At 51.6% G+C, this 12,668-nt stretch overlaps 6 protein-coding genes across 6 annotated transcripts; 3 read left to right on the plus strand and 3 right to left on the minus strand.

The window, feature by feature from the left end:
• Positions 1-1,277: 1,277 nt before the first annotated feature.
• Positions 1,278-3,049, plus strand: HD553DRAFT_345963 (uncharacterized protein; the record flags this gene model as incomplete). Its single annotated transcript, XM_046183152.1, has 6 exons — positions 1,278-1,401; positions 1,471-1,716; positions 1,788-1,855; positions 1,922-2,627; positions 2,694-2,870; positions 2,928-3,049. The coding sequence occupies 6 exons, from the start codon at positions 1,278-1,280 to the stop codon at positions 3,047-3,049; spliced, it is 1,443 nt and encodes a 480-aa protein (XP_046032964.1).
• A 311-nt stretch (positions 3,050-3,360) lies between these two features.
• On the minus strand, positions 3,361-4,821 carry HD553DRAFT_326780 (uncharacterized protein; the record flags this gene model as incomplete). Its single annotated transcript, XM_046181738.1, has 12 exons — positions 3,361-3,378; positions 3,427-3,441; positions 3,503-3,531; positions 3,595-3,795; positions 3,835-3,850; positions 3,943-3,998; positions 4,067-4,143; positions 4,212-4,236; positions 4,319-4,400; positions 4,469-4,629; positions 4,697-4,714; positions 4,785-4,821. 12 exons carry the CDS (start codon positions 4,819-4,821, stop codon positions 3,361-3,363), a joined length of 735 nt encoding a protein of 244 aa, XP_046032965.1.
• HD553DRAFT_141977 (cupin 2, conserved barrel domain protein) lies at positions 4,785-6,253 on the plus strand. The gene is made up of 4 exons (XM_046176671.1): positions 4,785-5,266; positions 5,347-5,509; positions 5,577-5,667; positions 5,732-6,253. The coding sequence occupies exons 1-4, from the start codon at positions 5,111-5,113 to the stop codon at positions 5,844-5,846; spliced, it is 525 nt and encodes a 174-aa protein (XP_046032966.1). The 5' UTR covers positions 4,785-5,110; the 3' UTR covers positions 5,847-6,253.
• A 776-nt stretch (positions 6,254-7,029) lies between these two features.
• HD553DRAFT_141998 (uncharacterized protein) lies at positions 7,030-8,673 on the minus strand. Its single transcript, XM_046176672.1, has 3 exons — positions 8,613-8,673; positions 8,365-8,534; positions 7,030-8,287 (listed from the first exon to the last, which is right to left on the minus strand). The coding sequence occupies exons 2-3, from the start codon at positions 8,498-8,500 to the stop codon at positions 7,125-7,127; spliced, it is 1,299 nt and encodes a 432-aa protein (XP_046032967.1). The 5' UTR covers positions 8,501-8,534; positions 8,613-8,673; the 3' UTR covers positions 7,030-7,124.
• A 1,887-nt stretch (positions 8,674-10,560) lies between these two features.
• Positions 10,561-12,108, minus strand: HD553DRAFT_142103 (putative FMN-binding domain-containing protein). Its single transcript, XM_046176673.1, has 3 exons — positions 12,041-12,108; positions 10,784-11,978; positions 10,561-10,692 (listed from the first exon to the last, which is right to left on the minus strand). The coding sequence occupies exon 2, from the start codon at positions 11,712-11,714 to the stop codon at positions 10,869-10,871; it is 846 nt and encodes a 281-aa protein (XP_046032968.1). The 5' UTR covers positions 11,715-11,978; positions 12,041-12,108; the 3' UTR covers positions 10,561-10,692; positions 10,784-10,868.
• A 101-nt stretch (positions 12,109-12,209) lies between these two features.
• On the plus strand, positions 12,210-12,581 carry HD553DRAFT_363841 (uncharacterized protein; the record flags this gene model as incomplete). The annotated part of the gene is made up of 1 exon (XM_046184036.1): positions 12,210-12,581. The coding sequence occupies one exon, from the start codon at positions 12,210-12,212 to the stop codon at positions 12,579-12,581; it is 372 nt and encodes a 123-aa protein (XP_046032969.1).
• Between the last annotated feature and the right edge of the window lie 87 nt (positions 12,582-12,668).

A 12,668-nucleotide genomic window follows, 5' to 3' on the forward strand; every position in this document is an offset into this window, starting at 1 on the left:
CCTAACCGCCATCGATCATGAGGAGGACCACGAGCGTATAGCTAGGTGCAACATTTCAAGAGAGCTCGATGTCGATGTATCTTTGAAATGACCATTCTATCCGACGAAACTGCTTATGGTACCGGCTCGACCATATTGCGTGTCCATTGATGCCCAGCCGAATCATGAGGTCAATATTGCGAAGCGGAGCAGGTCTGAGGTCGACGTTCTGTCGAAGAAAGGCTCGAGCGCAACACACTTGCGCAGTACTGTCATATTATCGTACGTTCCTCATACAATTAAAATATCCTAAAGCTACAAATTCGGTCTGGCCCTGTAAAACCACTCGAGGATGGCGGCCATCCATCTGAACCACCGCCGCATCATCGCATAGAAAGTAGCATGGCTGAAATGCTGGGAGGATATAGCTTGATCATTCGGGTATTGTGACAAGGGACCGTCTGAAAGGAGACAGAACGAGGTTCAGGACTGGAACCGAAAGTGGCTGGTCTATCCGTTGGACTCACCTTGTGGGAGATCTAGAGACTGATTACTCGTAGGTCTCGGCAGGACTGCCACGCATTTCGAGGTGAGATACAGAAGCGCTCCGTGACTGATCCCCCGTCGAAATGAGTCAGTCCTACACTGAGTGCATGAGGGACATACACAGTTGACGTACCCGATACCGGCCTCTTCCAGCGATTTGGTACAATCGGCGCCTTTGAAGAGGTTCAGCCCTGCTGGATCTTCTTCCCTTCGAATGATCAAGGTCGCGTTGAGCGGCGCATCGTCAACGTACAAGTTTCGTAACTAGACAAAGGGGTATGAGGCATCCTTTCAATGCGAAAGCAAGACTTTTACGATCGATCAAGGCATGACCTACCGTTCGTTCCAGTGAATATACTCTGTCTGTGGGCAGGACCTCAAGGCGCCTAGTCCCTTCAGCAGACCTTATCCTGATGATCATCGTCGGCGTTGCTCGGCATTCAGTTCTCTATTGAGTAAAGTTAGGGAAATCTCTTGTGCAGTTCAAACTACAAGGAAAGGAAATGTCGAATAGTTTCCCTGCACAAAGGCGACCTAGTAGCATCGCGACTATCGCCACCCTCGGCCACCGAGCGCGGTGGTCCGGCTGTAGACCCCCCGTCGCATTAGCTACCGAACTTGGGCGCTCGTGACCCGATAATTCACATACGATCCGTTATATACTACACAAGCTACCACTGCAGCATCTCCAGGGTGGAATCCCGTCTTCTGTCCCACATTATCTCTCCAAACTTCTGATCAACATATTCACAATGGTAGACACGAAACCCGAAGAACAATCTGTCGAACGAGCCATCTCGCGAGCTCGCGGGGCTATCACAGACGGGCGAGTGGAGAATTGGGCTTTCAAGCACAAACAGTTGGCGAGCCTCTTTTGTTAGTACTTTCGGCATCCTCCCACCATGGTCGCATATACCGGTTGCTGACTTGCGCCACCCCCAGCAGCCGCCTTGCAGCGGTTAGGTCCAGCCATGAGCGCCAGTGTCGAGACGGACGCCAAACACGATACCTTCGACCGCAGCACGCGCGAGTTGTACTGTTGCTTGGAGACGATCATCGAAATCGATCAAGCATTGCCCAAACGATTTGAGCCCGTGCTGCCCCGGAAGTGGTCTCAGAAATCTGTGGGACTAGATGTTCGAGAGAAGCACCAAGGCCTTGGGGTCATCGCAATCGTTCCTACATGGAATCGTGAGTTCCAGCCAGATGCGCCAACTCTCCGTCGTGAAACCGTAATAGCAGTTCATCATACTCCTGCTCAGACCCCTTTTCCAGTTGGATTGTCCCGCTAGCAACCGCCATCGCCGATGGAAATGCAACGATAATCCTTGTGAGTGTCCACGCTTCCACCCTGATAACGTGCTATGACTAAACCGGATGATGTGCCCCTATACAGTTCTCAGAATCGTTGTACCCAACCATGGGAGGACTCCTCACAACGTTATCCCAGACAATGGACCAGGAAGCCTATCAGTTCTTGGCCTATCCGAACGGGTTCAAAGCAGGAGACTCGAAACTCGACGTTGCAGCTGTGATCGAGTCGGATTGGGTTCTGCAGAAGACGATCAAACGTGGCGCTACATTCAGCACGAGAAGATCGATGCTCCGGCCCAACGCGATCATCATCGACCAGACAATTATGCCTTCGAGATGGAGCGCCAATGACAAGGATATGAGTCGAGGGGCGAGAGACGTCTTGCGACAAGTGGTAGACGCCATTGTTCAGGCGAGCGCACACTCTAGCTCGTCCGCGAACCCCTCTTCGTCGGCTCCCACCTTTGTCCTGGTACACGAGAACATTGCCGAAGGCTTCTTCCAGGCCATTCAAGGCGCGAATGCTGGGACTCGACATTTCAAGAGGATTCAGGAGGACGTAATGGAACATCGCGAGCTTCTCGAAGGAGCTAGCCCCGGCGAGCTCGATTTCTTGCCCGTCTTTTCGGTGTCCAGCTTCGACTATGCGCTCGACTTTGTTCAGGACGAAGTCCCGGCTGGCGTTGCGACTTACGTCTTTTCGAATGCGAGCTTCGGGGAGTACGCGTTCAAAGCACTATCTTCGATCCCTTACGTTTTCGTCAATCAGTTACCTGAGCGATTTCTAGGTGAGTATCTTGCGTATCGCGATGTTCTTAACCTGATCTGATCTGATGATGTGTCTGTGGATTCAGTTATGGGGCCATACATCGATCGCGAGGCTTTCGCATTGAAATCCCGTCGGACCTTTTTCCCGCAAGGTCAAGCAGTGGTAAAGGATGACCACCACAACGTACAACTCGAAATCTCTCGGCTCGCCCTGAAGCCTCTCAAACAAGTCCCCGGGCATCGTATCGACTTTTTCGGAGGAAGTGAGTGTACTGTTTGGGCGGCCATAGTAGATGACGCTGAGCCAAGTTTCGTTATAGGCTTCTTGTTCACGGCAGGGCTGACTCTGAGTACTATCGTCGGAGCGTTGGGGTACGGCGCTTTCATTACTGGTACCAAGCTGTACGGTAGATACGGTCCGATGGGGATCGGCCGCTTCTGAGACGATACATTGTTGTATTCATTACTGCTGTAAATATATACGATGAACTTCGAATAAGAATCTGTTTGACGCTCTCCACAAGCATGTTCGAGGCAGTCGCCTCGCGAAAGGTCTCATGCGCGCTACAACATACTTCTTGGTATTACTGGATCCGAGCGCTCCTCCAACCCATCCCCGTGTCTTCCCCACTTGACTCAACGAGAAAATCGTTCATCAACCGCATGGAATCAATCGCTTCCTTTTCTCGTCTTCTACCTGGATCGAGACTTATTCCCAAGCGCATAACAGATGAAATCATGATACTTTATGCTTCAGTACGATGCTACTAACTACATCCACGCAGAAGCCCGACCTCACAGCCCGAAACCGCAGCTCACTTCCAAGTTCTGCCCCTGCGTATGTGTCATCCACCGCTCAGATACCGTTCGTAAGCGTGTCAACACAGAAACTTACGGTCATCGAGCCGTTCTCCGCCAAAGCAACTGAATGCCAGCAAATTCCGTCAGTGAACCTCAAATCAGATAGAGATCGGTCGTAATACGCACCGTATAGCATCGCGGCCTCCTCGACGTTGACAAGCTTCCGCAGCGAGTTGCTCTGAATCACTTTCTCGATGTGCTCTTCATCGAATCCCTTGGACCAGTCCGTCATCATCACCCCAGCCGAGACACTGTTCACACGGATATTAGGGGCACAGGCTTTGGCGAGTGACTTTGCTAGATGGATGGTGGCCGCTTTCGAGACAGCTGTTAACTCAATCATGACGTTGTGTCAGTTTCACGCACGCTTGACGAGACATAACTGTACAGGCTCTTACAATATGCCTTGTTCGAGCGCAGCCTCTCTGATCTCAGCTACCGATACTGGAACTACGAGAGTGAGCTTGGACGTACCATGCTACTTCCGCTGGGTTTGATTCCTGCCACGGAGGCCGATATAACAATGCAGCCTAGATGCCCAAGAAAGAGGAATCGCCGGAATCAGTCAACGTGTGGGAGTGCAGGTGAGCAGTCTCACCTTTCGTGCGCTCCAGTGTCTCTCTACAAGCTTGAGACAACCACAAGTGGGACATGACATTGCTTTGGTAGCATTTCCTGAGGCAATCATGTCGTTCTTAGCTTCATTAGATTGGGCGAGCGGCTTGGGACGGGGGCGGCCTTACATCCAGTCATCATCGCTGACAGCCCCTATGATGAATCTAGGAGATGTCAGCACCTTCACTCAGAATATTATTGAAGCAGGACCCCAGGACAACATGCGTAAACTTACCGAGATCATTGAATTCCCCGAATGCGGTCCATCCAGCGTTGGAAATAATTATGTCGAGGTCTTTCATCGTTTCAAGCGTTGTCTACGGGAAGGACACTCGCTGTTTAGCACGGGCGATATACCTTTGCCACAAAGTCTTCTTGCCTTGACTAATTGTTCGATTCCCTCCCGATCGAACGCATTGCCTTGTACGAGAATGTGTCCGGATCCTTCAAGCTGTGATAGTGTCTTTGCCGCGCGTTCGCGGTTGGAAGAATAGTTGATCGCGACTCGTACACCTCTTGAAGCCAACTGTTTGGCGACCGCAGCGCCTGCATCATGGCGGAATCGCTCTAGATCAGTCAGAATAGAATTATTGTCAGAAGACCACGACCTTACCGATGCCGGCGGATCCACCTGCGAAGAACGATGAGGAACATCAGGTCAAAACGATCGTCAACGGCGTGTTTCATTGATGAAGACCTACCGGTTACCAGGGCGGTTTTACCGACTAGAGAAGTCATCTTGAGAGATTCGAGGCGGGTACGAGGTGTCTAGGTTGCTGAACGATGGTGTACGTGGGACAACTCGCATATGAAGCGTTGAGGTGAGCGCTGGGTAGCATGACCTTGCGTGTTTACGTTGTCTGGGCGGTGACGGATGCTATTGAGGCCGGATATCTGAAATCCAGACACTTCAGCTGTCGTTTTGGCGCTTCTCATCTGGTATATCAAGCGAGAAGCGAAGGGACACTCCCGTACTTGCTGGTGTATCGACACGCTCTCCTCGAACCTGCAACCGTAGCATTTAATCATGTCGATTCCCGTATCGTTCGACGCCTCCGACCCGGTATCCGCCAGACGATTCGTCACTGCGCACGATGAGAAAGGAAAGGCCATTTTTAGGTTCGAAAACGAGATCCCCAGGACCGCCACAACAGAGGATCCTGGAAAAAGGGCATTATTTGGAGTCAGCATCCTTCGTTGCAACCAAGGGTCTGCCCCACGGAGCCCAACGTAAACCACTTACCACCGCGTAATCTCCCATAGGTTCCGTGGAGAACGGAGGGGTTCCCCGTAGACAATGACCATGCGAAAGACATGCAGACCATCGGAGGACCTATCTATCAAGAGAATGGTTCGCTGTGCCGATTTGTCGACTTTCCACCTCAAAGCAGCTCCCCCATGCACCGCACGGAAACGTTGGATTACGGTTGGTCGTTTAGCCTTGAGCGCGTAATCCACGTTCCGCCGCTGAGAAGATTTGATTCCTCGCTTAGGCATCGTCATCTACGGTAACCTGGTATTGGAGTTGGACGATGGGGCGGAAAGACTTTTGAAACAGTCTGACGTCGTTGTCCAACGTGGAACGTGAGTGTATCCCATTCGATAGCCCAGTCGGTCGGCGCTCATCTTCGTCCGCTACGTGAACCAGCATCCACGCTTGGCACAACAGGACAGACGACTGGGCCAGAATGGTATACGTTCTCATCCCAGCGGTACCTGTCACCGTCAACGGACAGAAACTATCGGATGTCATGCACGATTGAGCAAGAGAGTTGCGCGATGGACTGGGCGTGCTATCCCAACCTTCTTGTAGAGTTCCAGTGACGAAGATCATCATGCTATAGTGTTGTGAAGATCGCTCGGGGCCATCTGTTACGTCTTGTTGCATGAAGGTCCTTCGTGAATGATCCCCTGGCCCACATCCCCGAAGTTGATTCATCGCAAGGCGACCCCGAGCACAGTGCATTTTGCCGTCATCCTGACTATTTCGCCGACACGCTCGATGGCGCTAAGCAATCTACTGCGCTCGCTCCAATGATCGTCCGCGCGGTAGCGACAGCGCTAAGATACGAAGACCGAGAGCAGGTACAGCAGGAGAGAGACGAAACGCAGCGAACTCCACAGGGTCACAGGTCACGAGCTCTTCTCTCCTGGTAGGATGGAAGCCGGTACTTTGTTTGCATCTAAAAATGGATCAAGTCAATCGCATATATACCATCGGCCATCGAGGGACTTGTCGTTACCGGCGGCTTCGCGAGAACTCTGAGCCGCATCCCGTATCGAGCATCGCCATCGCAATAGCGAGAAAGTCTTCAGTAAACCGACTTTTGCAGCAGCACTGCCACAAACCCCCAGTCGATCTCATCTCATCGAGTTGACGGATCGACTCCTCTTCATATCCGCTTTCACCTCCACCGAAGCCTAAATCAGTCGTCCTCGACCCCCGAGCACGATGAACAAGTATTTCAAACTCCTCATCGCCGCCCTCCTCATAATCTCCGCCGCCATCCAGGCCAAACAGATCGGATACGGCCACCACCTGGCAGTCCCGATCACCACGATCGTACTCCAACTCATCATCCTCGTCTTGCTCGCCGGAAACGAGATCCGGCAATCGGGTTCTGATAAGAACAGGGGACTCGTTTGACCGAGCGGCGACGGGTTGGACCGTTGAGCGAAAGAAACAGAGGGAGCGACGGATATGGCAATTTGAGGCAGGAAGATGTGCTGGGGTGGGTACGATGGAAGCGAAGAATCGGAGAAGACAAAGGGTGATTTCGTGTGCTTTGTAACGCAGTCCGGCGTCGGTCTGTTGTATTGTTGTGAATGCGGCGATGAGCTGGTCGTTCCATTATAATATTTTTCCTATGCTCAGGATCCCCTAGGTCTCTCTTCCGCTTGTGCAGAACCCAGTCTGGCCCTCGTGCCGCACTCGAGGATCACGACAGACCGGAGAAATTTCCGTCCGGACGAGATGTTACACAGACAGGTGTCGCTCGAGCGAACAAGCTGAAGCGAAGTAGAGTATTGCGCGACAGAGGCTAGAGCGATCTCGGTTGCTGCTCGAGCTGTCGGATCTTTCGATACCAAACCACGGCTTCTTCCATCCAGGGGTCCCTAGGCGGTTTACCCCCATACCAACTCTGCTCCCGGACAGCGACATTGCACTTTGTCGGTAACAAGGCGCAAAGCCACATGACGAAGTCGAAGGTACTCGTTCCAATTCGGTTTGTTGGAAACTCCACTTCGATTTGGATTTCTTCCAGGTTTGGACAACCAGCGCAAAAGCCGGTGATGTTTTGCTGACTGGCGATCTTCCAATCGCTTTGGGCCTTAAGTGTCACCTCTATACGGCGTAGCTGAGGCACGTCCCACAAGAGGATCATCTCCAGTTCAGCACCATTTATTTCAGACAGGTTCAATTGGACAAGTGACGGAGACATCAGTCGATGCAGGAGATGCACGTCCGACTCCGGAGCTCGCGAACTGGTAATGATCCTCAGGCTCTTCAAGCCATCGCGGAAGGTTGATACCTCGCTAATCAGCTCGGCCCATTCGCGCTGATTCTCAATAGCATACTCTTCCTCGTCAGAGTCCCATTCTTCCGGATCGACCATGCCTTGGTAGAGCTTCAACGAATCCAGAGTTGTCTCCATGTTTGCAGCCAAGCCTTTTGTGTAAGAAAGCCCGCCATACTCAAGAAACTCGGCAGCAGATTCGATTGCCAACGAAAGTTGATTCCACTTTCCGCTCTCATCTCGCTGAGCGTGATAGTCGCCGAAGCTGGTGGTCCAGGCATACGCTCTCAGGTTGGGAAGCTGACCGATCAACAATTCGAAGTTTGGGAATTGCTTCGAATCGAGATACATCCATATTTCGTCCCGTATTCCCTCGTCCCGTAATCCCGAGATTGCGCTCCGATATGTTTTATCACGCAAGCGCTGTGCTGCAGAATTACGTGTATTCCGATCTTCCGAGAACAGAAAGTGTCTGCACCAGTAGGAATCTTCCTCCGAAGCACCCTTCGCGAGAATGTGAGTGCTCGCGTGACGGTACATCTCCCGAGCGGCAAGATCGAAATGAAGTTGACTGGCCGTAAGACAGTTGAGCAGCGTACCTTGCCAGCAGAAGGAGTAGATATGGGCCATGATCTCGTTGGGCAAGAGCTGCTCCGCTTGAGGATCCAGAGGAAGTGTATATGGAGCTACGAACAAGCCGAAACCAAAACGGCCATCAGGAGGTGTTCAAGGACGTCATGCGGAGTCGGAATTGACAACTCACCATCGTGCATTTTGTCCAAATCGGCCGAGGTCGGTTCGACCTGCTCCTGTTGGACTTCTCCGAAGGTCGTACTGGTCACTGTGGTATCGTTCGGAGAGTCCATATTGGAAGCTTTAGCGTCTTGCTCAGCTGTCATGAAGATGTGTTGATGGCCAGAGGTCGTGAAAGAGCTGTTGTGATCGTCCAAACCCGCAAAAAGCGACCATGAGCACGGATCAGCGTCACTGAATCCAGCTGGTCTTACGTACTATTGGTCCAGTTGATCGAAAGCGATCACTTCGTGGTTCCCCAGGTAATTGGCTGGAGCGTTTGATGATGAAAGCGATCGATGCTATTGAAAGGATGCCAACATTTTTTTTCGATTGTCAGCCGACTTCAGTTATATAGGTTTGATAGAGGCTATCATCGACAGTCATCTTATAACACGTACGATCTCTCCTTGTTTAGGCACAAGTCGTTTAGCTAACTGTGTTGACTGGGTTGTACAGACATATGAGTTCAGCTATTACGCTACGATGAACCTTCGGACGTGTCGCGTTCGCAAAAAGGTGACTTACTCTGCCAAACCGGGCCCTTTCGACTCGTTTCAATTCACACAGCTAACTCGAGATAGGCTAAATGATCGATTCGGTGAACGACTTGCTAAACAGGATGGCCAAGAGGCTTTAGTCCTTACATTGACTGATATGATGAACAATTGAGCAATTGATCAAACAATCACATCGAACCCTAGGACCGAGACAGAAGATCGGAAGCATATTTCGTTCAAGTCGGAAGCAATCTGAAATCGCATGTCGAGCGATGCCGTGCGAGCTATAGGTTATAGCTGCATCTATCATTCTATACAGCATGCTCAACTACCAATGATAACGACCAAGATTATCAGCCGTCCATTACGGCATCGTATCTCTTATGTCGGTAGTCCATGCGGTCGTTATCGCTCGAGGTGTCTTCGCCAGAAACCTGACCATACCCCCTGAGCAGGCTTTCTGTAATCCAGCCATCGCACCTTCGGCCGGTCCCCTGAGTTTCAGGATATTCCTCATACTGATGCCTTTTATCGATGTCCCCTGATCACGCTGTCGCATGTCATCCTTTGTCCTCACTTCCAGATCACGCGATCGGCGCTGATACCTATAAAGACCAGGACGGTTCATAATCAGTACTGGTAGTCGACTGAGCTAACAGTCTGGGTGATTCACCTCGAATTCTCTTATCCTGGACTTGAAATCATGTGGACTGACTCCGTCTTGCCTAGCCCTACTGTTCAGTGTCCAGGTAAGTAGCAGCACGAACATCGAACAGGCTGGTACTCACCTTGACCCCTTTGAGAAACAGCTAAAGCTGTCCGCCCGATCCACCCTGGCGAGACGGTCCACACCTCTGCCAAGCGGCGCCAGCAGTTCGGCAACCTGTACGAGGAACACCTTTACTTTCTTCGAGACGTCTCTCGAGCCACCCGAGTGCGGGCCGCTGATCACGCTGACATCGACGGCGAGGAAGACGAGGAGACCGCCTATGTCGACCTCCGTCCCCGGTTCGCGGAGCTACTGAGCACATCCCGCCAGATGCTTCAACACGACGAACTCGAACTCTTGTACCCTCGGTACGAAGCCTGGGTCCAGGCATCTCAAGGCGTTCTGGACGGTGAAGACGAAGCTCGGGTGTTCAACGATCTCTTGGCCGAGTGGAACCCGGTCTTGCACGGGATCAGCCATCTTGAGGGCGGGTTCGAGGTAAATGAGGCGGCCGAGTTGGTCAAGCAAAAGTGGGACGAGTTGATTTGCAAGCGGGGAGTCGGGAGAGAGTGATGACGTTTGATTGATGGGTGATGTTCGGGAATACTTGTTGTTAGTGGATGTTGTTGGTATCGAAATCCAGATGAAAGCAAAGCTGAGATTTGCCGCCTGTCCGGCATTCATACGGGTTGTGTAGTTGATGCTTCGGTACCGTGATCTAAATATTGCCAGTATGGACATTGATCCCACCCAGCTTTCCGGCGTCGTCCTAGCTGACCTCTTTACGGGTTGTCCCAAGCATTGACGCCTAGATTGCTAATTTCTGCTGAGGCTCCGTTCTCGCTTTCCAGCCACCGTAGCAAACGATTCTTCCGCTCTTCTCTTCGATCCATAGTCCGTTCCACACACACTGAGAGCACACTGTTGGCTGATGTCTTCCATGAGAGCCCATTTCTGATTCCCGAGTCTCAATCGCTCGATCGTGATATTCTGTTACTGCACTTGATAGCCCTGGTTCCAGACCGACTGAAAATCCGTGGAACAAGGTATGTCTCCTATATCATATCTCACATAGCTGAAACGAAAGGTACTGTAACATAGGAAGAGTCGTCGGCGAAAATCAGCTTGAGTTCGACATCGACGCTATGAGACCTCATCACATGTCCTCGCTTGTAACTCACCAACTAGACTCTACCACGACCTACCGCACTACCAGTAATCACCTCGCCATACCCCATCCCGAACCGCTCTCACGATCCCAACCTATCACACCTTCCCCGCAACTTCCTTCTTCTTCACCTCAACCTCCCCTCGCTCCTCAACAATCTTCCCCACTCCCCTTCCACCCATCTCCATCCCCAGCTCCATATCCCGCCTCTCTAGACCTTCGACGACCCCCTTCCGATCCGCCTCCGAGATCTCTTGGCTCATCTTCCACTTCCCTTCCAACCGGGTGATCTTGATCTCGATCCCGATGATCGCGCGTTTGAGTACGTTGATATAAGGGGTGGGTGCGTCGGATACTTTCCAGCCTTCTTGATGCTCGTCGTCTTTATCTCCGTTCTGCGATCGAGCTTGAGATCGAGGGTGAAGGTGTTTCGCTTCGCTCTCCCTAGTCAAGTTGTCCACCTGTTCATCCAGAAACTCCCCCGTCCCCTCTTCGCCCTGAGCGTACACCCGGATCTTCCCATAGGCGGCCACACTAGCGTAATCCCATGTCGGTACGACCTTTCCAGTAGCGGGCTTGGTCGATGTATAGAAAGAGGGCGAGATGTAGGCGTTCTGAGGGGCTGTGAAGAGCACCATGACATCCCGCTCCTCGATCACCCCTTCGTTGTTGTCGTTCTTGTTCGCCTTCGAATTCGCCAGCTCGACGAGGAGTTTAGCTTGAGGGTTCTGTCTGGCCATATGCCCTTGCAGTACCCCCAGCTCGGTCTCGCTCTTGGGATCTTCCACGTGCAAGACCCATGGAACATGAGTACTGTGAAGTTGTCTGTCCGAGGATGTACCGGTAGGGTCGAAGGCGGTGATGAGGATGCCTAGTTGGGTCTTGTGGATGAGCGAACGGAGGGTTGGGATATCGTGTTCGGCGTGGATCGGGCGAAGGTACATCTTGTATGATGTTGCGAAATTGTCAAGATCTCTTTTGGAGTCTGCCTCGTGAGTATCACTACAAGCTACAGGTGGGACTTCTGCAATATGGCTTTAGATAGTGATAGAACGAGTCGAGACGTGGTCGAGTCATGCGTCCTTGTACGAGGTCGCGAGTCATATAATGCACGTTCCCGGTAAGATGATCGACCGAGGGTAGGGTGACAATTATCTCGTGCAAGAATCCTGTACAAGTTCTGAGATACTCTCCTACTCGGGACAGCACTAGATGCAGGATCAGTACACATGCCCCGCAATACGAGCTGGACAGAGATTTAAAGACATACAGAATACGGCCGCCGTCACCACTCTCAAAGCCAACCTCGTGACGATAATCAATCAATCATACATGTATACAAGTAGTGTCACAATCTTCACAATACTCACAATCCTCGCAATCTCTCACATCTATATCCCCCAATCGATCGCTGTTCGTTAGATACTATTCTCCTTATCATGTTCACCCAAGCCGACGCCGAGATGCTCGTCAGAGTTCTCACCTCCACTCAGGACGTCAATCAAAATCTGACCGACGTCAACACTCTCAAAGCCAACGTCAACACTCTCAAAGCCGACATTGCGACCCTCAAAGCTGACGTTGCGGCCATCAAAGATCAGAACAAGGCCACCGATAAGAAGTTGGACATCACAAAGACCCTCAAAGCCGACATTGCCGCTCTCAAAACTGATATGAAGACCATCGAAGATCAGCACAAGGCCACCAACAGGAAAACGGACAAGATGATGGTGATCTTGGTTGACATCAGGAGTAGTATTGCTGTACAGAAGCGTATCAATAAACAGGTGATCAGGATTCTCTTCATCTGAACAAATGTCCGGCCTTTGCCATTCTGTCCGCCTGTCCGCCTGCACCCTCCCGGACATCTTTCCGTCTATGCCATTCTGAATAACTCT

Source organism: Filobasidium floriforme (assembly GCF_021052385.1).
Source record: "Filobasidium floriforme strain CBS 6241 chromosome Unknown HD553scaffold_27, whole genome shotgun sequence".
Classification (NCBI taxonomy): Eukaryota; Fungi; Basidiomycota; class Tremellomycetes; order Filobasidiales; family Filobasidiaceae; genus Filobasidium; species Filobasidium floriforme.

Bases quoted from the DNA above. Each gene is read 5' to 3' on its own strand.
- HD553DRAFT_141977 (XM_046176671.1), top strand. From the start codon at position 5,111: ATGTCGATTCCCGTATCGTTCGACGCCTCCGACCCGGTATCCGCCAGA. The intron at 5,267-5,346 runs GTCAGCATCCTT...AATCTCCCATAG, and splicing joins GAAAAAGGGCATTATTTGGA to GTTCCGTGGAGAACGGAGGG. The intron at 5,668-5,731 runs GTGAGTGTATCC...TACGTGAACCAG, and splicing joins GTCGTTGTCCAACGTGGAAC to CATCCACGCTTGGCACAACA.
- HD553DRAFT_141998 (XM_046176672.1), bottom strand. From the start codon at position 8,500: ATGACAGCTGAGCAAGACGCTAAAGCTTCCAATATGGACTCTCCGAAC. The intron at 8,288-8,364 runs GTGAGTTGTCAA...GCTTGTTCGTAG, and splicing joins TTTGGACAAAATGCACGATG to CTCCATATACACTTCCTCTG.
- HD553DRAFT_142103 (XM_046176673.1), bottom strand. From the start codon at position 11,714: ATGTACCTTCGCCCGATCCACGCCGAACACGATATCCCAACCCTCCGT.